Below are 27,175 nucleotides of genomic sequence, written 5' to 3' on the forward strand. Positions count from 1 at the left end.
CCTTGAACAGGGCACGGTGCCTGTATCTGGGGGCCCAGGGTATCCCTGGGAAGAAAGGACCAGCTGATCAACACCGTGATGAGCTCAGGGCCAGGTTGTCCCCTGCCTCAGTGGCCTCCTCATATAATCAGGATTCCACAACCCTATTTTTTTTTTTAAGTTGTGTGTGTTGGCAAGAGTAGATTAAAAAAATTACTTTTTAGAGAGGGGGATGGAGGGAAACATCAATGTGCAGTTGCCTCTTGCACGCCCCCAACTGGGGACCTGTGCCGCAGCCCAGGCATGTGCCCTGACTGGGAACCCAACCAGCAACCCCTTGGTTCACAGGCCGGTGCTCAATCCACTGAGCCACACCAGCCAGGGCTCACAACCCTATTTTCAATGGTTCAACTGGTGGACATATCTTCACCAGGGCAAAATTATGGGCCATTTTTCAAGGCCCAAGTCCTCAGTCAGCAATCCTGCCAGTCACTATGCAACTCTCCAAGAGCCCAGTCCACACTTTGGGACACTGTGGTCACTGGTTATGAGGGTTTTTTCTCACTAAACTGTGAGCTCACTGAGGACAGAGGCCAAGCTTCTTCCTTTTTTTTTGCTTCTGCAATGCCTGGTGTACAACCCACTGAAAATATTTCTTTGAGCAAGTAAATCAGCCGAGGTGACACCTGGTGACATTTTCTTCCCTTAAACATATTTAAGTTGGGCAGTGCTCCCGGAACTTCTGACCAGGGAAGGCCCTATTCGGATGCCTGTGGAACTTCCCTATTTCATTCTGAGGAAGTGGCTCCTGGGGGGGGGGGCGCGTGGGGGAGTTCTGAACCCTGAAACCACACAGGCTTAATTCTCTTTATCAAGACTAGCTCGACTCTCGGTGTATGGGGAAGGGCGCGGAAACACACTGCAGTGTGACCTTTTGGGGATACAGGCACACCGTGGAGACAGTGCAGGCCCGGGGCCCAGGCCGCCGGGGACCTAGCACAGACTAACGTGGGTTTAACTGTTTCCTCAGGTGTTCACTTGCTTCCGGAGGCTCCCACGCCACGGAAGACTCACAGTAATTTGTATGCTTTTCTCCTGTCAATGTCAGTCTAATTTTTAGACCCAGTCAGGAGCCCTAAGAGGCTAAAGGAAAACTTTTTCTTCCCTTACATATTTCAGCAAAAATTACTCATTTTACCTTTAGTTGAGAGAGGTTCTGGAAATAGAAACCCACAGTGCGGTGGGAGGGTGGGTGAGCGGGAGGAGGATCTGTCATCCTTACAAGGAATGTTTCAGAAGGTCCGTGGCGAGTGGGGGGAAGTGAGAAAACAGAGCTGATGTGTGTGAAGAAATCAAATAACTCCCCACATCTTAGAGCAGATTGAATTTACATTTTACTTAAAAAAGGGGGGAGGGGGAGTACATACACAGGGAGGGACGTGGGGTCGGGGACAACCATGATCTGAAACCAGTTTCTACAATTCCCCCACAATGACAGCTTTTGTCCGTTGGGCAGTGTTTCTCCTGCTGGCACACAGCTGCTTACACATTCACGCGGGCGTGGACAAGGGAACGGACTGCCAAAGTTTGGGTCTGATGGAAAGGAGAGGAAGGATTCATATACAATGTAAGTTTACAATACACAGCATTTTCTTTAAATGATGTAATGCAGTCGCGGGGAAAAAAGTGAACAATACTAACACGAGAATAATCAAATTTTTGTTTGTTATCCATGTACAGCAACTAACTGCTTTACAAAAAAGCAAAATAATACAATATATCATCACATGTATTTACAGTGTAGTAAATATACTTTTCTGTCAAATTTTACACAAACTATTTACAGGTGAATATACTGCATTAAAAAAAAAAAAAAAGAAACCGTGCGGCTGACACTAAGAATGAGTGTTTGTGTAGGCCCATTGCATGACGTCGAATAAGACATGCCTCATTATGCTGGGGGAAGGGGAGAACATAAAAATAAAACACCCCCCCCCAAAAAAAAACAAAACAAAACTGAAAAACCCTAAAACCCACTAAGCACGCAGGGCTCCCGGCTTCCGCCGCGCGGCGCCCCCGCACGTCCCTCTGTGCGGTGCGGCCGCCTGCCCGCCCGTTTGCTGTGGTCCTGCAGGGAGCCAGCACCTGGTAAGGAGCGGGCGCTCGGCGGCGCCGGGTGGAAGAGGACAGAGCGCTCGCCGCTTCCCCCTGGAGCTGGTGAGCCGTGTTCTCCACGCTGGCAACGAGGGCACAACCCTGGGGCTCGGGCAGTGATAACATAGGCAGATTATGCACAACACATACATGAGGAGTTCATGTTTTCCTCTTTAAAAAGTCAGGGGGAAAAAACAAACAAACGAACAATGACAACAAAAGAGGAATAAAAAAGGGGAACATCCACAAACCAAAAACACATGGCCTATAATGTTCTTTATAAAACATCAGATTTTGCAAAATGGGCAGCTTGCTCTGAACGTCAGAATTTCTTGTGCAGATTACAGCTACCAGGCCTAAAAAAGTATTCCCTTTCTCAGAGGAAGCGTATTGGTGAGAGTTTGTCGTTCATTTTAGTTATTTGGAAGGCTAGATTTTCCTCAAAAGTCAGAAGTTCTTTAAACAAGGAAAATTTTAAACCTTGGTAAGTTTTCCAATCTCAGGATGTACTGGTCAAAATCATTTTTGCAGTTCAAAGAAGGCTCAATTTTGATTTGTGCAACGCTGATCATTTCATGAGGTACTTCAAGTGAATTCATTCCATTCATACACTAGAGGGAAATAATAAATTTAAGAAATATCATACCTTGGAAAACTTGTTTATGGAAAAATATTTTTAAAGTAAACCCTTGGAAATTTATCTATTTTGATGGGAGAAGCAAAATAGCATAACAATACCCACTGTCATATGCACCAAACCCACCATAAAAGAGGGAAACCAGGGAACCCAGATGGCTGAAAGGCTCACGTTGGCTTTCATTCCAGGAGCCGAGGTTGTAAGACCCACCCCAGAGGCCCTGGGTGTGCGAGGCCCAGACCTGAAGCAGCTCGGCACCCTTAGCATGGGGCTGCCAGTGACCTATTTCTAAATTCTGTTTTAGTTTAGCATCTTTATAGTCTTGGTTGCTCTGTTATTATAAACATTCTATTCTAATGCAGCCTCTACAATAGTTAAAAACAAAAGTTTAGTTGATTGCACCTGTCTTCAATATTTTCCAATAATTCTATGCCAAAATACCTACTAGTACTAAGGTTTTTTTCCTTTTATTTTGGCAAATGGTTCTTACTTTTCCCAGGACTGTAAACAAATTAAAAAGATTAAATTCTTGTTATTTCTGAATATCAAAAGCAATTTTATTTACATGAACATATTACATTGTTACTGTGTGGATAAATGTGAAATGTGTTATATTATTAAAATCAGAACACTTACATGTACCATCATTTATCGATTTAGCTGTGGAATTTAATTTACTGAAATCCACTTATGAAATAGCGCTACAGGAAACTGCCCCCTCCCCTAGGTTTTTCTTCCCCTCTTGAAGCCATTACACCTTAAAATATAAAGGGAACCTGGAACTAGGGGGTAATATCTTCTTGTAATAAATATGTTTTAGTCCTAAATTATAACATCCAGATGCTAATATGCCCATTGAAGTCAAATTAGTTTGTGCACTGCAGGCGCCCCAAGGAAGCCAGGTCTGCATCACGATAGGAATCCCCGAGCCTTGAAATCCATCCCATCCAGCGTAGCAGCACCTCTGAGGGTTCCCTGTTGTCACACTGAGCTGACACGTCTTTTCACAGTGATTAAATGCAACTCTGTCATATACAATCCAAATGTTTTGCTAAAGAGATTCCTGATTCTTTTGGAGGGAAGGGGGAAGAATACAAGACATTTAAACTATGTTTTATCAAAGGCATTTTGTTAATATACACCATATTCCCTGTTTCTGGGGAAATTATTAAACAAAATAAAAGCAATATCTACTCAAAGTCACGTACCATTCCACTTTGCTATGGAGCTATGCAAACATCTATAAAAGTTACCTTCTAGGAACAATTTTCAACACTTTGTTCACTGATTACCCTGCTTGGAATTATTTAGTAAAGAGGAGGAAGAGGAGGGGGAAAATGTATAATTACTATACTTAGTATAGTTTTGCCTTACAAAAGCAAAAAAAACCCCCAGCAACTTCTAGCATATTTAAAGATTAAAAGATAATCAGCTGGAAAAAGAACTAGTTTGAATGACTGAGTTTGGATAAGGCCTCAGAACCCTTCACTTTAATTCAGTAATGTTAAGATATATGTGGTTACACTTGTTTTCCTGTAATTATTGCTAATACTGAAGTGTTAGTATTTCTTAAGAATCCACTACAAAATAGTAAACTCCCCCAACCCCAAAGTACCTCGCCTGTGGCTTTATGGTGTGGTCACTGAGGCTTGACCTCTATGATTCCTTCAGTTTTTTAAGGTAAAAAAAAGTCCACAGCTAAAAGTCAGATTAAATATACTGGGGCTATCATAATATTTCTCCCATAAACGTCTACCTTGAAAAGTGTGTAAATAAGACTAACACTTTACTTTGTATGATGAAGGGGAAAACATAGAAGGCAGAGCTCTGTGCAAATGGCTTTCATGGCTGGCCAGGAGTAGCCGTATTCAAGAACCCATCCTCTCTCCCAATCGGGATGTTCTCAGTTCAAGTGTCCTGACCTCCCACTTTCTTTGAAGTTGTTCTGAACACTTGCTTAAACAGACACACCAAAAGTAGGAGAAAAAAGAGTTAAAGAAAAAGCAGCATTAAATTTAGGCAATGCTTCCAAGAGTTGATCGTCTGGCAACATGGCAGACAGGTGGACGGGCTCTGGACAGACATGAAGTGCAGCATCACAGCAGTGGTGATAGGGTCACTAATGAGGAGCCCAGTAAGTTAATTCTCTTTGAAAAAGGAAAGAAAGACGGCTTCACACGATCTTCTTAATGCTATTACGTTTGAAACTGCCAGCGCTTCTTTGCTTCTGCACTTGGCTTGCGGATCCATGGCGAGTCCGTCCACTATTACAGTGCCCGGTGGTTGGAGAGAGTTCAACGTTCTCCTTGTCAATTCCTGGAGAGAAGCAGAGCAGCCAGTTACTCTCTCTCTGGTGTTAAGCTCTAGGACTGGATCTCATGACTTGTATACAAGCCACAACCTGCGAGAATTGTTTTTGCATATTTCATTTTAATAGTCAACTGCTAGAATGTTTACGAAAACCTGTCACACAAAAAACCTCCCATTTGGTAAGCAAATTTTGCTATCACAGCAGAAAAACAGCATAAGAAAATACACACACACACACACACACACACACACACGAAGTTGCTAGAGGCAGGCAGGCTCGAGCTGAATGAAAGGCTGGCAGTGACCAGGGAAGACAAGAAGTTCCTCTAAGTCATATGGAAGCTTCGGCAGAGGTCAGCTTCTTGCCACCTATCCTCACCGGGGTTTATACACAGAGTATACATACTCTCTAACTGCAGAAGACACTGAAATCACATCATTTCAAAAGAAAAGGCAGATGCTTTTTTTCTTTTTCTTTTTTGAATCATATTGCCTGTCCTAGAGAACTTAAATATTTACTGAGAAAATAATACATAATCGCAAAGGTCACAGTGTAGAATCTTTGCTTGGACCTTCTCTTTTAAGCCATGGCAAGTCCTCATGTTTTGCCCCTTAAACAGATGCCATTCATTCCTCTTGTGGAGGTTAAACCTCTAAAACTGAGCCCTGCAATGAATTTTACAAATAATCTAAGTAGAGACTTCATACCAGTAACCAGAAACAAAAACAACATATTGTTTACCCCTCAGATGAGCAAAGATTACAAATTAGGTCACAGGGCAGTGCTCACCCCAGCGCAAGTGGTGATTAAAAGAGGGCGTAAGGGTGGCTTCTCGGACTGCTGGTGATGTTCTGTTCCTTGATCTGGATGCTGGATTTTTAAGTGTGTTAACTTCTTAAAAGCTCTTTAGATTGTACACTTATGATCTTTGCACTTTCCTGTCTGTTACACTTCAATAAAATTTACCAAAATAATTACACTGGTTATATCCACCTCTAGCAGAGCTACTGTGGGAAAGCAAATAGCTGGAAAGCATGTTAGTAATTTGTACCAAAATGTAAAGTGCTGATTGATATTTACTGATACAGAAAAGATGACCATAATTTAGGAGGGGGCAGGGGAAAGACTGGGAAAACATTTGCTAAAATATGTTATCTTTGGATGGTGTTATTTCAGGTAATTTTTATGTTTTTCTTATCTGTACTATTTGAATTTTAAAATAAACATTAAATTTGAGAAGGGAAAAATTTTTATTTTGGGGTGAAGAGTAACATTTCAAGTCTAAAACTTTATGTTCCAGAAAATGTCACAGACCCTCATAGCTGTCACCTGAACTCAGCCTTGAATTCATTCAGAGTGCAAGGCCCCTGCCTGCAGGCACTTGGCCTGATGTGCGTGGGTGCAGGAGAGGGGACTCTCCTGGACTTACTTACCAAAGGAGCCCGGGCATGTGTCAGTGTTTGTGAGTTATAAGTGTCAGCAACACTTCTCTAGGAGCTAAGCATAATTTTTAAATCTGCAATCTAACCGCATGTGTGGGAAGGGCAGTGGAAGGAAACACACCACAATGTTTATAGAACGTTTCTGTGGGTAACAGGGTTCTGGATGATTTTTAATTCTCTTCTGCATATTTATTTGCATTTTCTCCAGAGATGTTTTAGAGAGAAACAACAAAACTGAAACCAGGCTGTTCACCATCTCTTGAATGTGCCTTGACCTAGTTTGTGCAGGCTCTTTTAATTGCCTTGCCTATCTTTACAAGGTAACATTCCATTCACTTTTTTCTCATCTCCTGTTTCCTTCCTGATGCATTCTTCTGTCTCCTGCCAGGCCTACTTTCTCCTTTTTTCCTTCTTGATTTTCTACAGTATTTAGATTTATTACTTTCTGACTGTACTATCACAACTTGTATATACGTCTCATTTCCTCTATTAGAATAAAAAGCACCCAGAAGGGAAAATATCAGTTAAAGAGATTTATTTTTGTTGTGCTCTAAGACCTAGTTGATGTCCTTTTCAGTGTTACTGGTTGGACTGACCACTTCATTTTAAACTGTGATGGCGGTAACTCAGAGCCAAAAAGCAGGCAGCCCCTCATCTCCAGGGGGCAGTGCCATATTTTTAGTGAAAAAGAATTTGTTTATAGCTTCCTCCATCCGAAGATCCTCTGTGATGAACTTATCAGTGCATTTGACCTTCCATTTTCTTAAATTTGTATGTGGCCTACAAGTTCAACAGTTACTTTTCTGGGGTCATTTTTAATAGGAAACAGGATTCTGGTAAAAGTAGGACTTTTAAAAGATAAGGGTTTGGAACACGCAGGAGGTGGCCATCAGGAGAGACGCCGCACGGACCACCACAGGAAGCCCGTGGCTCTGCCAGCGGCCTGCCGCCTGGGGCTCTCTCGTGTGGCCGCTGCTGGGGCAGCCCTGCCACCGGGGCCTGTGGCTCACTCTGGGAGGAACGCAGTCCTCACACTGCAAGGTGGCAATGCTCCTATCTGAAGACAATGGTCTGCTGCATGATATTAAGAATTAAAATTATATATATTGCAGTTACAGCCCTGGCTGGGTATCTCGGTTGTTAAAGCATTGTCCTGATACACCAAGGTTGGTGGGTTTGATCCCTAGTCAGGGCACATATAAGAATCAACCAATGAATGCATCAATGAATGGAACAACAAACAGATCTCTCTCCCCTAAAAATCAATAAATATTTAAAAAATAAATTGTAGGCACATAGATTCAGTCACTAGGGTGAAGGTGAATTAAAAGAAATACTAAGACTATGCCATTTTCTGTTTTGTTAAGCAAATAACCTTCATACCGCCAAATAAAAAATTTAAAGGCCTTATTTACCTTCTGTTAAACTTTAAGGGTAAAAAAATAAGCCATAAAATTTTACACATACTACGACCTCAACTATACAAAGAAACTAGAAAGCAATGCACCTAAATGTCAACAGCGATTTTCTTAGGGGAAGTGGAATTATACGTGATGTTTTTCTGACTTTTCTGGGTTTTTCCCCCCCTAATGAACATATGTTCCTTTTAATTAAAAACATTACAGTATTACTGACTTAGCTCTGCCGCTCATAACCCAAAGCTTCCATGCTATGTGAGAGGTTGAGGTCCTACTTCTACTCTCAAATTCAATTTTCATTGCAATTCAGTTCTTGTTTTTGTGTGTGCTTTCTTCCTACCTAGTGACCCAAATCCGTAAGTCGCACACAGGTAAGTGTGGCTTGACTGTGATTCCTAAGTCCAACCTCACAGCAAAAATGTTTTACATTAATGATCAAAAGGGAAGCTGACCTACAAATACTGGAGAGTCATTTTAAAGGAAACAATCAAGTAAAAAAATGTATTATATCAAAATACAGCATCTTGAAAAAGCCAAGTTGTATGAAACAAAATGATGGTAGAATGATCAGAGTATCGGATAATGGCATTTAGGATTCTAAGCATTATCCTCACTTCGGAGAATTTTGGCAGTGGTCTTTCTTCTTACCCTCTAAAATTAAATCTAGAAACCTCTCTAGAAGTGGGTGAAGGATTTGGTCTCAATGTTCTACAGGAAAAATTCTTAGATTGTCGGCTGGGCTGCTCACAAGGAGACACACCTCATGCTGCACTGGTACCTGCTCTGTTTAAACGAGCGGGCAGGGCTTGGTGCTGGGCTTCCTGTCCAGGCTTCCCTGAGGCTCTGCATTCCGCTCTCTCACGCCCCCACGCCCTGGCTCTCCCTTCTGACCCTCAGCGGGCACACAGAGGCAAAAATCCATGAGGTGACAGAAACCCAGGGTTACCACCCAAATAAAATAAAGGTAAAAACTTACGTGTTCTGATTTGCTAGTTTGAATTCCCCCACAGAAATGCTGTAGTCAAACATACAACCAGTTACAGACATGCAGGGCAGGAGAAGCCGGGACTTCTCTACAGCAGTGTAGTAATAAGCACTATGCTTCAATGAATTATGGTAGTTACAGATAAAGATTAAAAATACTAAGTAAAAGGTGTTTTTGGACAAGATTTAGTAAATCGAGTAAAGGGGAAAAATAATTATTAGACTACGTTATAGTTGTTTAAGTTACATGTCTATTTCCTCTGCTTGAACATGAGTTCCTTGAAGGCAGGTATCTTTGTTTATTTTGACACCTAGGGTTATAGATCCAGCTGGACAACTAATTAAAATATTTTTTAAAAATTCACTTATTTTTTGAAACACCAAAATGGTTTCCCAAACTAGAATCTACTATTTTCAGGACATAATAAAAAGGATTGGATCCATTTTAGTTCTTGAGAAGCTGAGGGGAAATGGGTTAGGTAATTTGTGAGAAGTTGTAGAGCAAAAATGAAAGCCTAATAATAACCCAAATCTCCCACTGCCTGCACAGCAACACTGGTAGGTTATGACTCTGCATTGCTTAATTTATTACATATTCAATAGGGCAAATCTGTTCAAAAAGTCTTACTACATATATGAAAAGGCAAACATGTCAAAAAACCCAGGTTTGAGTCTTGGTTGAATCACAACTCTTATTTGGCTCTAGTTCTTAAACTGGCCATTAAGAATACAGTAGGTATGCCTATTTCAAAGGGTCATTAGAAGAATCAGATAAGATAATCTATGTGAAGACTTTGCACATAGATAAAATAATGACTATACAAATTAAGATTCTCCTAATACCTGAAATAAACAAGACCAAATGATGTACTGAGAGGAGTTTTAGAACAAATGCACGGAACTTGGATTTTATACTAGAATTTGTAAAATTACTGAAGTTAATGCAAATAAGCACAAAAAATAAATCTTCTCAGGGGAAAAGGCAACTATAGCTTCTTTACTATGCTATAGTAAATACATTCGTGGACACATGTTAAACATATATTTAGGAATGTTTATATTTTGAGCTACAAATACAAAATAGTTACCGTAATAATTTTGAAAAAGTTTAATGGACTTTCATCAATTGCTAACCTTCTTTTTCTATAAGGTCTGATCTTTCTACATAATACTTACAGAAGAGTAAAAGAAAGAAAAGGCACCTTTTATGAAGCAGACATAAGTGTATCACATTTTCCCCTTCTTAGTACTTAGAGCTAACTAAGGACCATTTTCCTGCTTTTAAAAAATGTGGGTGACAGAATGGATAGCCAGCTTTAATTTGTAAGGAAACCCCGGGGTTGGTTTTATGTTTGGGAAAAACTCTTCCTTAAACCGCATAGCCTGCTTCCTCTGTTAAGTCTCCCCAGAGTTTCTTGTTAACCTGCCCATGGTAGTCTAGGGCTGGGACTGCATCTTCAGTGTCTGGGGGAAGTTTAAGCAGCGCCTCAGCCTCAGTCTCCCTGACCAAGACAGGACAACACGGCCCTGCAGTGTCAGTAAGCGTCCAGACCTTCAAGCAGTGGCTTTACGAGTGCCTCAGGTGCTAAGCCGGACTGTGCTTTCAGGGACTGCTGAACGAGGTCTCATGCTCTGTGCCCAGGCCGAGTGCAAGGAAAGCGGTGTTTCGTGCAAAGACGGCGAAAGTAAAGAGTACCTTGATGAGGAAACAGCTGCATGAAAACTGCTGATTTAGAGCAAGGCAGAGAAGCTTCACAGACACAGAATGGAAGAAAAAACAAAAGTGAGCGATGTCCATAAGATTTTTAAAAAGGGTGAAATACGATTCGATTCCGGATAATTATTATGTTTCCTGGTTTTCAAAAGGAACCTGATTTCAATTATTGAACTTTGACCATTAATTTCCTAAATATTACACTCTGTAAATAAATGGTAGAACTTAACGATTTTATAGATAGTTGTGCTTCCACCACCATTATTACAATTAAGAATCTTAGTTTAAATCAAGAATTAAACTTAAAAACAAGAATAAAAAATTAGCAGAAATTACATCAAGCAATTCTTCAGTTTACAATTATTTTTCTCCTTTAAATACAGGGCAATAACAAAGAAAAAGAAGAAAAATAAATCAAGGAAACAACAAATAAAGGTCTGCAGATATCATAAACAGTTCCCTAAAAATCTCTGAAATGATTGGAATGTTTGAAGTAGTCTCAAAGTAAGTTTCTTCTAAGAGTGAGATACTTTAAACCTGGGAAATATATTACGAGTGTTGCTGACTCAGAGCTAAGTCTACAGGCCTACTTCAGAGACGTTTCAAGTTTGGTTCCAGACCACCACAATAAAGCAAGTTGTAATCTTTCTGCTAGTGGAGCAGCTTGCCTTCAATTTGTAAAAAAACGCACCATCTGTGAGGCGCGATACAGTGAGGCGCAGTGCACGAGGTGTGCTTGTACATTTAGAAAAATGGTTCCGATGAACTATAGCTGTGCACGCAGCTGTCAGCGCTGCTGGCTTTGGAACGTCTCTAACTCCCAGCTGGTCCACCCGGCTTCCCAGCAGGGAGGCCTGCATTATAGAAGCAAAGGGAGTGGGTAATGGACAGGCCTGGACACAGCCCCAGAATAGAGAGAAAGAAGTGATTTAAAATAAAACTCCATTACATAGGTCTTTGCTCAAAAACAAACAAACAACGACAACAACAACAACCCCAGCATGTTCATTTACTAACAGTAAAAATAAGCTGATTAAAAAAAAAAAGAGACTTTTTTTCCCTAGTAAAAAATATTTAAAGTAGATCACAGGCATTTTCCTAAAAAACACTGTAATACATACCTCACTTTTTTTTTTGAGGTAAAAAATATATTACAAAATTTCCGCTATAATTATTACCTGATTCTTCCAAACAAACACCCCTTTGAACAATCAACATACTTTATAATACAAGACACATCATGAAAAATACCACAAAACAAGTCAAAATAGTTATTTGTGTACACTTCATGGCTCTTACTGTTCTAAAATTTATTGACTATTTGAGGGCAGGTATCATGTCCTACTAGCTCCCCCATTCCCTTGGGTCTAAGAGAGTCTCTCGTATGTAGTAAACAATGAATGTTTACAGGATTAATGCCTGGAATTTCGGTTATCTCCTACAGAGTACTGTAGTATTGCTCTTGCACTTAAAAATCAAATGCCTGTGTGCACATAGAATCAGTGACCAGAAAGAAATAGCTTTAGTTCCAAACTCAGCCCTGAGATCCAAAGGGAAAACTGTCAGGGCTTTGGTGACCAGGGCCTTTCGTCTTTCAATACCCCCGGGCGCCTAGTATGCGCCTACAAAATAGGTGTTCAAATGTTTACTGAATTAAATTACAGTGTGAAAAATATTAGGAGACCTTGGTAAATTATAAATTTAATTTCACATTGGAGCTATTTAATTTCTTTGTAATGAGTACTAAGTCCATATAATGCCATCTCGATTTTTATTTCTGGTACACCTGCTGTTTAATATCTAAAGAAGATGCAAGGACAATGTACTTCAAATGGCTTTTAAAAAAGGATTTACTGCTCTTCATCTCAAAAAACCACTCTTGGCTTGGCCTTAAGCAAAAGAAAGTCCCATATATAGCATTTTTAGGTAAACAGGGCTTATTTTCTAGTTTTAATCTGGTTCTTCAATTCACGACCAGCTCAGCTACAGTGGGTCTAACAATGGATCACAATGTCCAATTTGAAATACTGTTATATATCACAGAGTAAATGTTACACCTTCTCTTCAGGATTCTTTTAGTGTCATTTGGGAAAAATCTGAAGAGGAAAAGTTTTATGTCCATTTGGCTAAAAGGACCACATTTAACACAAATTTACATACACTAAACTCTAAATATAGTCCACTAGCTCCACTGATGCCAAGTTCAATTTCTACTAGGGAGGGAGTTAGAAGACATATAAATGCATATGCATATACAATAATAGTCCTCCTTGTGCTAAGGGGAAAGACAAGTGGGCTACGATAATTTGTCAAGGAGAATACATTTTCAAAGACAACTGTTTTATGTAAGTGACCATGACTTCCTCAAAAGCTGGTGACTGATGAATTACAACCAAATTTTTATTTAAGTAATAAGGTTTAATGCTTGGGGGTGGGATTTCATGAATTTCTCATCTAGCTGATTTGACAGCAGAGAATGTTGGCAACCACAAGAAAATATAGCTTAGTGGCTGATCCTGCTAAGCACCACCAATATAGAAAGCAGAATCTTGCACTGACATGGAAAGTTTGCAGCAAAAAGCTGAGCTGTGTGCAGATCAGCAACTTTAGCTTTCTCACACAGGACAACAGGGCATTCATCTGCTTAAAGTCAGTAGACTGGGCACAGGTTGATGTTGAGTTATTTGATAACAAACCACTTAAAGAGCTTCTTTAAACATTTCTGCCGGGACTTGGCTGATGGGAGAGGAGATAGTAAAATATTCTGGTTTCAATACAGCTAAACAGCAAAGTTGAAATGCGGGACTGAGTTAAGAATCTGGCTAAGATTCATCACTTCTTTTAGCCCATTGATATCAGCAAACTCAGCTCCACAAACTGAGGAAATAAGGAGCTAAGATAACATGGAGCTAAAGATATAGAGCAGTGTACCTAATTACAACAAAGTATTAATGCTTATCAGAGGTATTCCATGAGAGAGCAAATAACAAAAGCACAGGAATTTGGTACAGAGATAAATCAGGATCCTTTCATGGAGATGATGAGCCCACAATTTAGAGATAAAAATGGATAAAAATAGAGATAAAATAATGAGTAAAATCATTATTGAAAAGATAAACCTTTTCTCCAAAAACGTGTCGTAAAATAACCTGGCAAATCAAAAGACACACAGTTTACAATTTAGAGACTGGAAATGCTGAATACTAGCGTGTAGTAGGGTATCTGAGCAGCCAACTTCAGAGAACCACTGGAGGTGAAACCACTGGTTGAAAATGTAACCAAAGCCATACACGCTATTCTCTCATTTTTATAAACAATTCTAAATAAGAGGTTGTAGAATAGGACTATTAAAAAAAAAAAAAGCAAATGAATATGGTCAATGTCCAACCAACACAGAACATAAGCAATTAATCAACCAGCAGGGGAACCTGTACCGGTACCTTTATTCTCATCCTGATTATTTTATTGCCTCCATTAGTGGGCAAAGGTGGGCAGAAATCCCCCTAGCAACTAATCTGGGTAAAGGAAAAAAAAATTAAATGAAAACCTAACCGATCATTTTGACGAGTTTAATACCACTTTAGCAGCCAAAGATGCAAAAGTTTGCTCAAAATGAACTTTAAAAATGAGAACCAATATAGGCAGTCTATTAGTTTTCTCATTGTGATCAATATTATAAACAACAAATAACCCAGAAAATAGTCTAAAGAATAAAAGGAGTGGTGGGCTTAATGTAAGGTAGATGGAGGTAATGAGACAACAATAAACAGACAAACGAAAGGAAAAAAAGAAAGGAAGGGCAGGAAGAAGGTGATAAACATATCATAGCTATGGAAAGCAATGAACGCAGCAGGGAAAAGCTGGCCTTGGTTCTAGATAAGAACTGTATGACAAAGCAATTAACTTAGCTCTTCTAAACCTGAATCTTCCCACTGCACACAGCACTGTGAGCCTAGAACTAAATATCCCCTGTTGTCCCCCCAGCTCCAAAATGCTAAGATTTTAAAGGGTGGGAGCAGTGGTGAGGGAAATAATTCAGAGGCTGTAATATCTGGAAGAAAGTAAATTTTAAGTTTTGCCTTCGTTTTAGCAGTTCAATTATGAAGCAAGAACACTGGCTTCTCTGAGAGCAGTGCTTCTGAAACCCCAGTGTGCACAAGAACCACCTGGGTGTTTATTAAACTACAGATTGCTGGCTGGGCCCCATTCTCAAAGGTTCTTGTGCAGGAGATCTGGGTGGGACTCTAGCATTTGCATTTCTAACAGGTTCCCAAATGATACTGATGCTGCTGACCTGGGACCACACTTGGAGAATCACTGTCCTAGGCAGTAAGTGACAGAGGGCAAGTGAACATGGTTATTATAAGGGGAAAAGCTGGCCAGGGCTCTTCTACTTCTTGCTAGTGGTGGGGGCATTGGTGTAGGCCCTGACAAGGCACAGTAAGAAGTCTGATAATTAAATGCTGGATCAAATAATTTGTTTCATTTGCTGAGCAAAGCTTAATAGATAAATATACTTATTTAACATAATGGTTTATAATATGAATTGGATATTGGCCAAGTTCTTCAGAAACTTCAGAGTTACATATTTTTAAATGTTCATGCAAAATTGGGATTATAATCTTGGGATTTATAATAGCTATGGATCTTGAACATCACAAAATAGTTATAATACATCATTTGACTTTTAAAAAGAAAATCCATGCTAATACTTAAAAGAACTATGTATAGTAACTCTCCTTACAGGATGACGTGTTTTATAAGTAAACTTTTCCGGTAATAGAACTTTAAACACAAAATCTTAAAAAAACATTTTAGACAGGTATCTTTCTGAATAGAAAATATGACCGTAACAGAAGCTTTCCTTCCTTACCCACTGTCGTCATTGCATACAGCAGCACAGTTCTAGAACCAGCGACACCTCCAGGGTCGACCAGAGTTGCATAAAACCATTCTTCCTGACACTGAAGGAGCCAGGAACTCTGTAGGTACGCCATTCTGCCACCTTGTTCATCTCAGCCCCACTGAGCTATTCGCTATTGTTTCTCAGTATATCCACCTCTTAGTTCCATGTTGAAATGGTACACTTTTCCCACTTGGACCTAAGGGTGACTCCACAGTAAGGAATCTGCTTACGGGCTTTAAGAAGTTATTTCCTCGAGATAGCCTTTTTGTCTGTTTGTTTCTTTACTCCTATGTTTTCAGGTTGGTCTCTAGGTTGAGTTGTTACTGGCAGCAGGGAAGTGGGTACCACTATACTTCATGCATTTCTGAATACAGTACGCTGTATCAGCAACACGGACACACTTAGGGCAAGGTTAGTACATCTAGCAAGGGAATTATAATTCTAAACAACAAATAACCTTAGGTTGCTCTTCTTGCCAAAACTCTTAACAACCTTGAGCGCTATGTATGTGAACACTTTAAACATTTCACTGTCTTATGTATAACTGTTTGAAAGTAGAAAGTTTTATAGAATAACAAACTTCCAGTCAGCTACAAGGTAAAGAAGAAATGCAAAATAAACCTGATGACAAAAAGGAGCAAAACTGCTTAAACTGATAAGAAGGGAATTCCTAATGTTGGTATATTAATATTATTGTTCAGATTTATATAAAGATGACAGTTACTGACCTGGGGAATGCTGGGAAGTTGCAAGTGAGGTCATGGAATTAGAAAGGTTAAGGTTAGCAGTAATACTAAGCTGGCTCTGCACTGCAGGAGGATAAGGAGATGTGGGTGTCAGGAGGGACTCCTCACTGGTTTCTTCATCAATTCCAGGCAAATACGTGTCAATCAAGGCATCAAGAAACTTAACAATAAGCTCAGCATAGTCTGGGATTTGTGTTTGCTGTAATGGAAAATAGGAAATTATTTTAGCTCCATTCTTTTTTTTGTTTAAATCCCCTCTGAAGCCAAAAAATGATTAATTCAATTTTCATTTTGGGCTTAATTTACTCTTTACTCTTCCTCTGTATTACAGATCATTTAAAAAAGGGGATGGAGTAAAATTCATAGGCTACCATGGGACTCACAACCGGGAATTCTATCTGGCTTATACTTTCAGATTCCAGGTGAACCTGCAATTACTGAAGGCCATGCACAAAGACTGAATTAATCCTGAGACAATACAATGACCAGAAAAGATGCCTACTCAACTTTCCAACAGAGAAATGGGCAGAGCACCATCATTCTGGCTGCCATTTAGAGATTCACTGTGAAGGGCTCAGAGGGTTACTTGTAATCAAACTACAAAAATTCCTGCACAATACACTTATTTCTGTGATTTCAGGCCCATTTTTTAATGACAACCTTTACATATCATGAGATATTAAGTGATAACTAATCAACATAAATTAAATTCCCAGTTCTTGAACTTAGAACAAGGTTTCTAATTCATATTGATTTAGCACCCCTGTATCTACGACACCACCCTAAGAACTGTAGGGGGTGAGGAGAAGGAACAGATATCCTGCCTTCAAGGAACCTCAGTCAACTTGGAGAGATAAATGTGTGATTAAATACACATTTATCTAGCACTATATCAACTAATGCCAATCAAAGAACAAACTGAAGAGGAGCAAATGAATATATATTCAGGGAAGAATAAACTTAATCCAACAGCTTGGGAGGAGAAATGCCTATGTGAGGTAATTTTTTTTCTTTTTGTATTATGTAATTTTTAGAAAATTGAGATTTAATTGATATATAACATTAATTTCAGGTCATGAGGTAGATTTTAACCACAGGTAATGCTCCTTCCTAATTACATGCTACTTAAGTGTGTGCATCAGGATCATCAAATGTATGAGGGATGGAGGGCAGAAAAGTTTACAGAGGTTTATTATACCCTTCTGCAAAGTCAAGCATAAGTTGAATTGAGTTGTTTCCTATAAAAACTAATACATAAATGTATTAAAGGTGCTGCTTCTTAGAACCTTGTGGTGGAAAACTTTAATAAAAATTACATATGTTTATTGTGAATCACCATTCTGGGTTTCAGCATAATGTGTGTTCTGAAAGCAGACACACTAATGTGAATAAAAACTTTCCTTTTATCAAGAGAAAAATATTTTTTCTTACCTTTGAAAAGGGTCCTGCAAACCGCCACAAGCCGTTAAAACCAAAACCTGCAACAAATCAAATGCTACTTTTATAACAAGCATGAGACTCTTTTAATCTTAACATCATTAACATATTATTAACATAGTTGGTGATATAGAAAACCAATACCCACACTGAAAACATATTTTTAGAATGTGTCCAGGTAGACTAAAACTCACTTAATGTCAACTCGGTACAAAACCGTATTTTAATTTTAAAAAGTTGTCAACCAGTCATTTATTGAACATAAAATTAAAAGTCAGAAGACAGCATATGGAGAGAAGTATAAACAAGACTACCCCTTATAAAGAATTCTTTAGTTAGTGCATTCTATAACAGTGCCCGTGTTAGCATGCACATCAGCCATCCTCCTCCCGGTACGTTTATTTACTTTGCAGGTAAGATGTTTGGTACTGTGGTGGGGATTCTTCATGGTATACCACACTCTGCACAATTCCATGAATTGGATTTAATAAATTTGGATCTTGGCACAATGACAATAAGGTGTTGATCTTAGAGTCCAACAAATTGTGCCTAAAAAATAGAAGTCAACAGAGGAACATTTTAAAGAAAAATTAAATGAAAATATATACTGAAAAACATACATATACCCCAGAACCATATGATAAAAATGAAGGGAGAGGAGTGCTTTTTAATTTTTAGTGCTTTTCCAAATTTTCTACAGTGAATTTCTGCATTTGCTTTATTGCTATTGTTATTTTTAGTCATCATGGAAAATGTGGTAGAGGCCAACAACTAGTACTGCGATGTAATAATGCTTAACCATACTGTAGATGGTGACTGTTTGCTCAAGACAAGGTTGGCTTCTGTCTGCCACTTAGCATACTTTAGGATCATTTCTTGTATGCAGAAAGTTAAACTAAATTTAATATTAACTTGTGTTTAATAAATGTTGAATCAGATCAAGTAAAGCAAGCAAAATTAGTTTGGAGGGGGTGGAATATATGATCCAACTCAAACTTAAGGGGAAGTTCACTATTTCTAAGCAGGCTACCATCTATTAAAATAACCAAGAGCAAACTATTTAAAATTCTAAAAATTTTAAATGAGTTTTAACAAAAAGAAATAATGATACTATATGGAAGACCTAAATCAGGAAGAGAATTTTCCTAGTTTTTCGAAAACACTTTGAGACTAATATGATTTTCATTCTTCAGAGAGAGTAAAATTCATCTCCCAAAGAGGAGGTCAATTGTTTTCACTTAGCTGTGGATAAATACAAAAACACCATTGAAAAAGAAACCAAAACAAGTATGTGACTTAAAGACAGCATTCTAATGGTTTGCTCCTAAGTGAGGAAATGAACAACGCTCATCACGATGAACCACTTAAAAAAAGGCTTTTCCTAGTGTCTATTATGCCAAAATAGTCTTAGCCCCCATTTAACTAACCACTGTCTCTAAGCTAAAATCACTATCACACTGCCTTATGTTCCCCTCTCCACAACCAGTGAACATGACTGGATGGTACTTTTACTACGTTTTTATAAAACATTTGACTTCAAGATAGAGAAATTAAACACAAAAGAAGATACTTACACAACAGGAAAGACTTTGGGGAAGACAACACTGGCTTCTGCTAAGTATTCATAAAGAATTCGTTGATCAAACTCATCCGTGGTATATTTTACTAGTGTAGCCTGCCAAGATGAGAAAAAGTAAACAGAAAACATTTTATTTTGTGGCTGAATTGTTCTGTTTTGAGAAGCAGAAGACAGCCTTCCTTTCACGTTTTAATATTTAAGAACTTAAGAAGAGACTGGACAAAAACTTGGGGGGGGGGAAGCCCCTCAAAAAGCGAAAAACCTTACCAGTACAGTAAGAAGAAGTGCTTGGATCTTTGGATCAGTTAGTACTTCTTCATCCAACAGAACATTGGATTCTGACACTGAAACTTTACGTAAATGTGGGTGCTGTTGTGATGAGGAAATCCTTTGAGTTTCTGCAGTAAGATAGAGATTAACATGATCAGCTGTATTAACCAAATATATACACTAGATACCACTTCACCTAATGTATTTTAATGTTACTTCTAAAATTCAATAGCTTTTTAGTAGACACTTAAAATATCAACATAAACATCATGCAGAATTACTATTCACCTATACAAAAGTTTTGACTAGCTGTTTACAATGCTGTATATCATATATATGATTACTTATTACGCAGGTTGCAGGATAATGGTCTTTTGAACAACTGTATAGTTTAGCTTTGAAAAAAGAGTAAATGTTTCTATATTTCATCCTAAAGATTCTAAGACATGGCTGGAAAGCAAATATGGTTTTAATGTACTCTTCTACTTGATTTTCAATGATCTAAATCAATTATTAACTTTGTTTCTCACCCATTTCATAATCAGTTTCTGCTACTCTCCTCATTTTGGGGGGTGTTGTGATCCCTGATTCCATTTCTTGCCTTTTAGGAGCCTTTGTGTCTGATATCAAGTGATCAAAACTTTTCCTTGTTCCTATAAACAAAAGTTACAGAATATGGAAGTACATTAACCACAGTGTCTGTGATTAGGAATATACTAAAAAGAAAATGTTTGGACACAAAGTGTTCAAGTTTTCACTTAAGGACTCAAAGAAAGCTCAAACATATCCCCGGGGCAGAGTTTTTTCCCCTTTATTCTCCATATTCTCAAGGACTTTTGGCCCCGTAGCTTTTTGTTTTAGGATAGGATGTACCTTATTGGTCCAAATTAAACTGAGATTACATTCACTGCACTGGAGGTAAAAGGAATGCCGCAACAACTACAATATTTGATAATTAAATAAATATGAGGTACGCACTGTTCATTAGCAAAAATACGCCTGAACAGTCTTTTTTCAATTTAAAAAATACTGCTGGTGCCAAGAATTAGATATTAATATGTGAAGAACTTCCAGAAGTAGGCAAATTTAAAGTTCGATTTTAATTCTTCAAGTTTGGAAATAAATCTGCATGCCCGAAAGTACCAAATAACAGATACATTGTGAGATGCTTCAAAAGCAGCAAAGAGTACCACCTCCCACTTGCCTTTGAGTTTCTCTAATGATGTATTATACTAATGTTAAGTAGCTTTCTCTTATAAAATGTAAAAGTATTGACACTGGATTACTGTATTTGGAATTTGCACTAAATCCTGTCCAGCTATTCCAGAAATCTATCCCAAACCTGACTCCTCGTTTCTATTCTCCCATTGCTCTGCCTCAGTGCAGGCCTACACCGTTTGTTGTCGTTGTTGTTTGGATTGCTATATCAGCCTCCTAACTTAAATGGTTCCCTTGCCAAAAATCTCTTCCTATTTCTCCACACTGAAGTCAAATAATTGTCCTAAAAAATAAAATGTGGCGATGTCCCTCCTTTCCGCTACTTAAAGATCCCTGTTGAATACACGATTAGGCTAAATCTCTCCACACGGCATACAGTCTCTCATAATTGAGTTCCAATCCTTCTGTAGCTTCATTTGCTACCCAATTGTTTTTTCTGACTTTTCTTTATTCATATTATTCCTCTTCTCTTGAATGCATTCCTTTCTTGTCTTACATCTGTCTACCTGGAAAGAATATATTATAATCTTCAAGACCCAGTGCAAACATTACCTCCCTTAGCTTTTCCTAATTTCCCCAGATCCTCAGGTTCTCCTCATCAAGACATTACTTTCATGGTACCTGGGGATGTTGTTACTGGCTAATTATGAGTCTTAGCCACCAAACTATGAGCTCTTCAGAGCAGAGACCATAACTTTTTCACCTAGCACATGGCTTGAGGGAAATCAGTATTACATTTTCTTTGAAATCAGTTTTTCATTTACAATGTCCTTGGCATGAAATTGAAGAATTACAAAACATAAAGTAACAAGGAAACTGCTAGGAGATTATTTATGGCATAGTATAAACAGAAAGGAACTCAAACAAAAGCTAACACCTTTTATGTGACTAGTTAACAGTAATTGACATTTACAGTTTTAATTTCTTTTATGGTTTACTGGCAGGTCATTTCACATTTCACTGTTTGTTCACTGACTTCCTTAAGAATACAAATTTTCGTCAACACCTAAAGATACTTAAAAATATACTTGCATGGATAACTGAAACCCACTGAGCCATCCTTAGTGTTGGTGACTGAAATATGGATCCCAAAGTATTTCAGTAATAACGAAAACTTTAGCCAAAGTTGTGCAAGAGCCCCTTTGCATCTCCTCTGTGGTGAGGTGGAATCCGTGAGCTCTCTATTTACTTTAGCTGTTGAAAAGGGAAAGGGTCTCACAGCACGTTAGATGCACTTCTCACTGACAAATGTTGATGTAACTGAGCAATCTTAATTGTCAAGAATTTTATCTCCTTACGATAAATAAAAAACATGGTAATTGAAAATATTACCTTTTTGTCTTTTTATAGAAGGATGGCAAATAAGTGTTATTACAGCTTCATGCCATGTTGATGGACTTTGTTCTCAGATGATAATTTTAGGAACTACATTGTTAAAAGCCCTGCCTGTGAGTGCAGCCAGACTCTTCCCTTTTTGTGAGTAGCTAATGTCTCTCCTATGCTCACTTCCGTGCTGCCTGGCCAGGGCAGAACAGAACAAGGACAGCTACAGTATTTAGTCTAAGAATCAGAAAGAAAACTGTCTTAAGATCTCATTCTCACTCCTCTATCTTAACTGATATGGCTTAATTGATCTATCAAACTTTCTCATAGTTGGCATCAAAAACTTTGCTACATCAAAACCAGGAAATGTTAATAATCGTGAACAGCTCCAAATAATTCTCCAAGAGTAAAAGTGTCTGAGCATTAAACAAATAATTCTAAAACTATTCTACATAATTTAGAGACACTAACCAAGCATCTTCTTCGTGTTGGCCTGAGAAGGCTGTCCCATGTCCAAGCTCATGGATTTCCTGGCTCGGGGACTGGTCTGGCCCACAGTTGGATATGTGGCTGCAAGGTATCCTTCAGAACCTTTGGGAGAGGACCATGGTTGGTTCTCCTTCAGTGTCCTGAGAGATTTAAGCAATTGAGAAGAATTAATCAACATGGTGAAGAATACAACCATTAGTTGCCCCTCCCAATTGGCTGTCCTATGACAGCAATCATTTAATTTTAAAACTGTGAATTAAAGGGCTTTAGGGTACAAACGCAATGTATCTCCGGAAAGTATGCACTTTCTTGCTATGGTATCTTATGCATAGTAGGTACTCATTGAAAGCCCAATAAAATTGTAGTACATTGACTTTTAAATCAGGGAAAATCAAGTTTAAATAGGTGATTGTATTCTTAGTTCAAAAAGCAAGTTTATCAGCCTTAATTTAGACTTTGACAGGGGATCACAAGCAACCTCACTTTCTCCTTTCCAAAATAAAGATGACATTATCCCATAGGAATGACTGAAGAATAAGACTACTGAGGCCCTGGCCAGGTAGCTCAGTTGGTTAGAGCATCATCCTGATACACCAAGGTTGTGGGTTTGATCCCTAGTCAGGGCACCTAGAAGAATCAACCAATGAATGCCTAAATAACTGGAACAACAAATTGCCTTTCTCTCAAATCAACTAAAACAAACAAACAAACAAACAAACAAAAGACTACAAAAAACCAGGTATGCCTGGAAAGCTTTTGCGTACACTGTTCAAATTTTAATTGGAAATTACTGGGGACTTTTAGTCAAAAAGTGGGATGTTGATAAATTGAATAACATAAGCTCTACAAATATCACATTACTTTCCGATATTCAATGCTACCTAAAACTTAAAGACACTTTTGTTTAACTGAAAATATAGAAAAATCCTCAGATGATGACATTTTCATGTAATTTCTGTTACAAAAAAAAAATACTACCTCAAAATCACATATACTAGTAGACATAATTTTATTATCTTGTCATCTAAATCTATGCTATAAAAAAACTTGAATAACTTTAATGTGATATAAGTAAATATAACAAATGTGTTGCCATGCATATTTCTTTTACAAATCTATATAGCGTAGTTTATCATTAAGCATGTAATGTTACTTATATATCATGCTAGTTTTTTTCCTAGGCCCTTTCCTGTAACCTAATACTTTTAAGACAATCTCTTTTCATTATTCAACTGGTTTGTGCTTAAAAGTAACAAACTAATGTTGACATTAGCACAAAGAGATTAGAAGGAGAATTCTCCTACTAATAACTCACGTAAAATATTATACATTTATTAAATGAGTTTTGATTTACACACTCTTCCTAGATTATCTCTATATTTCCTTCCAGATTTTTCTGCTGCATACCTCCACTAGCATATTAAACTGAAACCTGATTATAATTATGTAATTGTGGAGAAGTCCATTTACCGATAGCTAGGGTCACCGTGATGAATGGGATATGTATCCATAGGAACATTTTCCATTGAAATATCAGTAAGAAGAAGAGACTTTCTATGTTTTAGGCTACAGCGACTTCGAACCTCCTCAGACACTGTGAGTAAAGCTAAGAGGAAAAAGAAGGCAGATTAGAAAAGTTAACACATCAGTTGACTTAAAACAGGACACACTTCTTAAAACTTCCTGAAAAGGATAACAGCTATTCACCTGAGGGCGTGTAAGGTGTAAGGATACAAAACACTGAGGAGAGACTTACAGTTTGCTTTGGATGACTGACTATACATAAATGTGAAATATACAAAGAAACTTCATAAGCATCTTATATTTCAAATCCTCTGATGTACATTTGATCTCAACAAACACAAAAAGTAGGCAGAACAGGTACTATGAGGTCTATTTCTTAGATGAGGAAAAATACTCTGAAATGTTAAATGGTTTGCCCAAGGTCAAATGATTCAAACAAAAAAGTTTCCACAAACTGAAGTCTGCTAAATTGGAAGCCATCACTTTCCATTAAGTGACTATGTCTAAGAACTGTATCATACATAAGTGTGAAGTATTCCGGAGCAGAGAAATCAGGTAAGAGCAGATAAGGAATGTTTAATGGAATGGTGGGGATGAGCAAACATTCTAGGTAAATAACAAATGGAATCAGGAATGAGTATTAAAGAGGAAGAAAGGCACTGCTAGGAAATGGCAAATACATTACCTTAAAATAGCCTATCCATTTGGAGAGGTACTAAAAATTGAGGCCTATTACATTTAGAGAAAGAAAACAGAATCAGGAGGGCTGCTTAAAGGGCCTAGGATGCTGGGCGAAGAGTTCAGATTTTATGACAGACAATATGGAGCCAAATAATGTCTTGAATCAAAGATGACAAAGGGAACACATTTAGGATTTTAATGCAAATTCTTTTAAAAAGAAAAATGTTTTTGGCAAAACTTTCAAAATTTTAAATAATTTTTTTTTAGATTTTTTTCATTTATTTTTAGAGAGAAGGGAAGGGAGAGAGAAAGAGCAGGGGAGAAACATCAATCAAGTGCCTCTTGCATGCCCCCAAGTGGGGACCCAGACCGCAATCCTGGCATGCACCCTGACTGGGAATTGAACCGGTGACCTTTTGGTTTGCAGGCCAGCACTCAATCCCCTGAGCCACACCAGCCAGGGCTAATATTTTCAAAATTTTAACTTCCACCATAGGACGGGACTGTGAACTCTTCACTCTGCCGAGCAACCAGCTAAACGACCCACAGGTGTTTGTATCTTTTTGTAGGTCTGTAGATATAGATGTGGTAACATTAATTTGTCTATTTTGTATTTTTACCTGCTAAATAAGCCACGCTCTGTGTATTCACCTCAAATTTGTCACAGTTTCTGTGTTTGTTAACCAGAGTTAGTAGCGTATGCAAAATTCTGACTGTTCTTGCAACAATGGCAGGTGAAGGATGTCTGTACCCTACAAAAAATAAAAACAAACAAGAAGTTACTTCATTCTTTCAAGAAGTATTTGTTGGGTTTGTATTCTGTGACTAGGAATTCTGTAAGAAAAGGAGGTAGAAGGGCTAACTTTTGCTTTTCAAGAACAGCCATCTGGGAGGCAATACATATATCTGTGTGTAGTTAGTTAATTATACACAGGATTAAATACCAAGTTGTGTAGAATAGAATGATATTTCTTGGAACTCTAAGGTACCTCCGGGAGGTGAAAATTAGAAGGATGATGGTATTTTAGATCTTCCATTCCCTGAAGCAGCAGATTTTTAAAAGAACCCATGAAGCTTACTTTAAGATGTTTTTAAAAAATAGGATTTTACTGATTAAAAATTGTTTTTTTAACTTAAAGAGAAAAATCCCAATGACATAGAAAGTATATATTCTCCGAGCTCAAAGAATAGGGTTGATGAAAGGGTAAGCTTGATTTTCAGATGGGACTGATTCACTAACACTACTCCATTTTAAAACAGAGGTTTGTGCACTGAAAATATCTGGTATTCTTTTAGAAATACAGAATAAGCAAGCATTTCATCAGCCCTATTGCAATCCCTCTTTTTGGTATCCTGTAGTAAGTGTAGTATCTTTTGAGCAATCCCTATTCACTTTAAAGATTTTAACTGTCGATATGTTTTGTAGCGGTGAAATCAAATACAGGGCGGGGCTAAAGTAGGTTTACAGTTGTTTATATAGAAAACAATGCAATAATAAATAATAATACAAGAATAAACTGTTTTGCATACTCACAGCTATAAACCTACTTTTGTCCCACCTTGTATATACAGTCACAGTTGTGGGTGTATGTATTATATTAGGTAAAAACTGAGAGACCCTCCATGATTCCTCCCTCAAGCCTAACATCATTGAAATTGATACACAACTACGGACTCAAGCTCTACCTTGAGTCTCTATTGTGGCCAAATCCAATGCTTCTTAAGACCACTGGTTCATGCCAGCTTCCTAGTCCAGGCCTTCCTTTTCACTGCTTTTGCCTCTGACTCACCACTACATGCTGCTCCTGTTAACTGCCATCTCTGGCCATGACTGTCCTGTGTTAATAAACCGAAGCTCACGCAGTGAAGCAAGCAGTGGGGAGGAAAGCCAGGTTGGGGGCGGATGAGCCGGCCCTGAGGAACAGCTAGAGATCACATCTACAGCCGAGAGAGAGACTGGGGGCGGTGAGGATGGAGCACCAAAAAGGCGATGCGATAACTGATTAACAATAAATAAGAAACAGGACGAAGAAAGAAAATCTGTGACCAAGTCACTAAGATAACAGTCTGTCTTATTTTGATAAGCAAAAAGATACATTAGTGTTAACTACTAATATACTTATTAGAAGGTTGAGCACTTAGGAATTTTATAAAAAGCAACTCGCTTTTTAAAGGAAATCTGGTATTTGATGTGGAAATTAGCCTCTATTAAATATATATTAAACAAAACATAATTCAATATAGCAGATAAAATTTGCTTTTACATTAAGACACATGAGCCATATTATTTCAATTTATTTCAAGCAATCATTTTAACTACTTCTGGATTCTTCATACCTTGTCATAAGAACATTCTGACACAA

The 27,175-nt window shown here is 38.2% G+C and overlaps 1 protein-coding gene across 3 annotated transcripts in view; it reads right to left on the reverse strand.

The window, feature by feature from the left end:
- Window positions 1-2,751: 2,751 nt before the first annotated feature.
- NF1 (neurofibromin 1) overlaps window positions 2,752-27,175 on the reverse strand; it is a 245,812-nt gene continuing 221,388 nt past the window's right edge. For all 3 annotated transcript variants that reach the window (XM_054573167.1, XM_054573165.1, XM_054573164.1), the window contains 10 exons: window positions 25,433-25,564; window positions 24,078-24,213; window positions 22,590-22,747; window positions 20,108-20,230; window positions 19,575-19,705; window positions 19,303-19,403; window positions 18,135-18,277; window positions 17,723-17,769; window positions 16,274-16,490; window positions 2,752-5,086 (listed from right to left, as the gene is read on the reverse strand). In XM_054573167.1, the coding sequence (XP_054429142.1) occupies window positions 4,944-5,086; window positions 16,274-16,490; window positions 17,723-17,769; window positions 18,135-18,277; window positions 19,303-19,403; window positions 19,575-19,705; window positions 20,108-20,230; window positions 22,590-22,747; window positions 24,078-24,213; window positions 25,433-25,564 (1,331 nt within the window). In that variant the 3' untranslated portion in view covers window positions 2,752-4,943. The remainder of the gene's footprint in view (window positions 5,087-16,273; window positions 16,491-17,722; window positions 17,770-18,134; window positions 18,278-19,302; window positions 19,404-19,574; window positions 19,706-20,107; window positions 20,231-22,589; window positions 22,748-24,077; window positions 24,214-25,432; window positions 25,565-27,175) is intronic.

This window comes from Pteronotus mesoamericanus, unplaced genomic scaffold, assembly GCF_021234165.1.
Source record: "Pteronotus mesoamericanus isolate MK-2021 breed Mesoamerican mustached bat unplaced genomic scaffold, CSHL_Meso_final contig_246, whole genome shotgun sequence".
Taxonomy (NCBI): domain Eukaryota; kingdom Metazoa; phylum Chordata; class Mammalia; order Chiroptera; family Mormoopidae; genus Pteronotus; species Pteronotus mesoamericanus.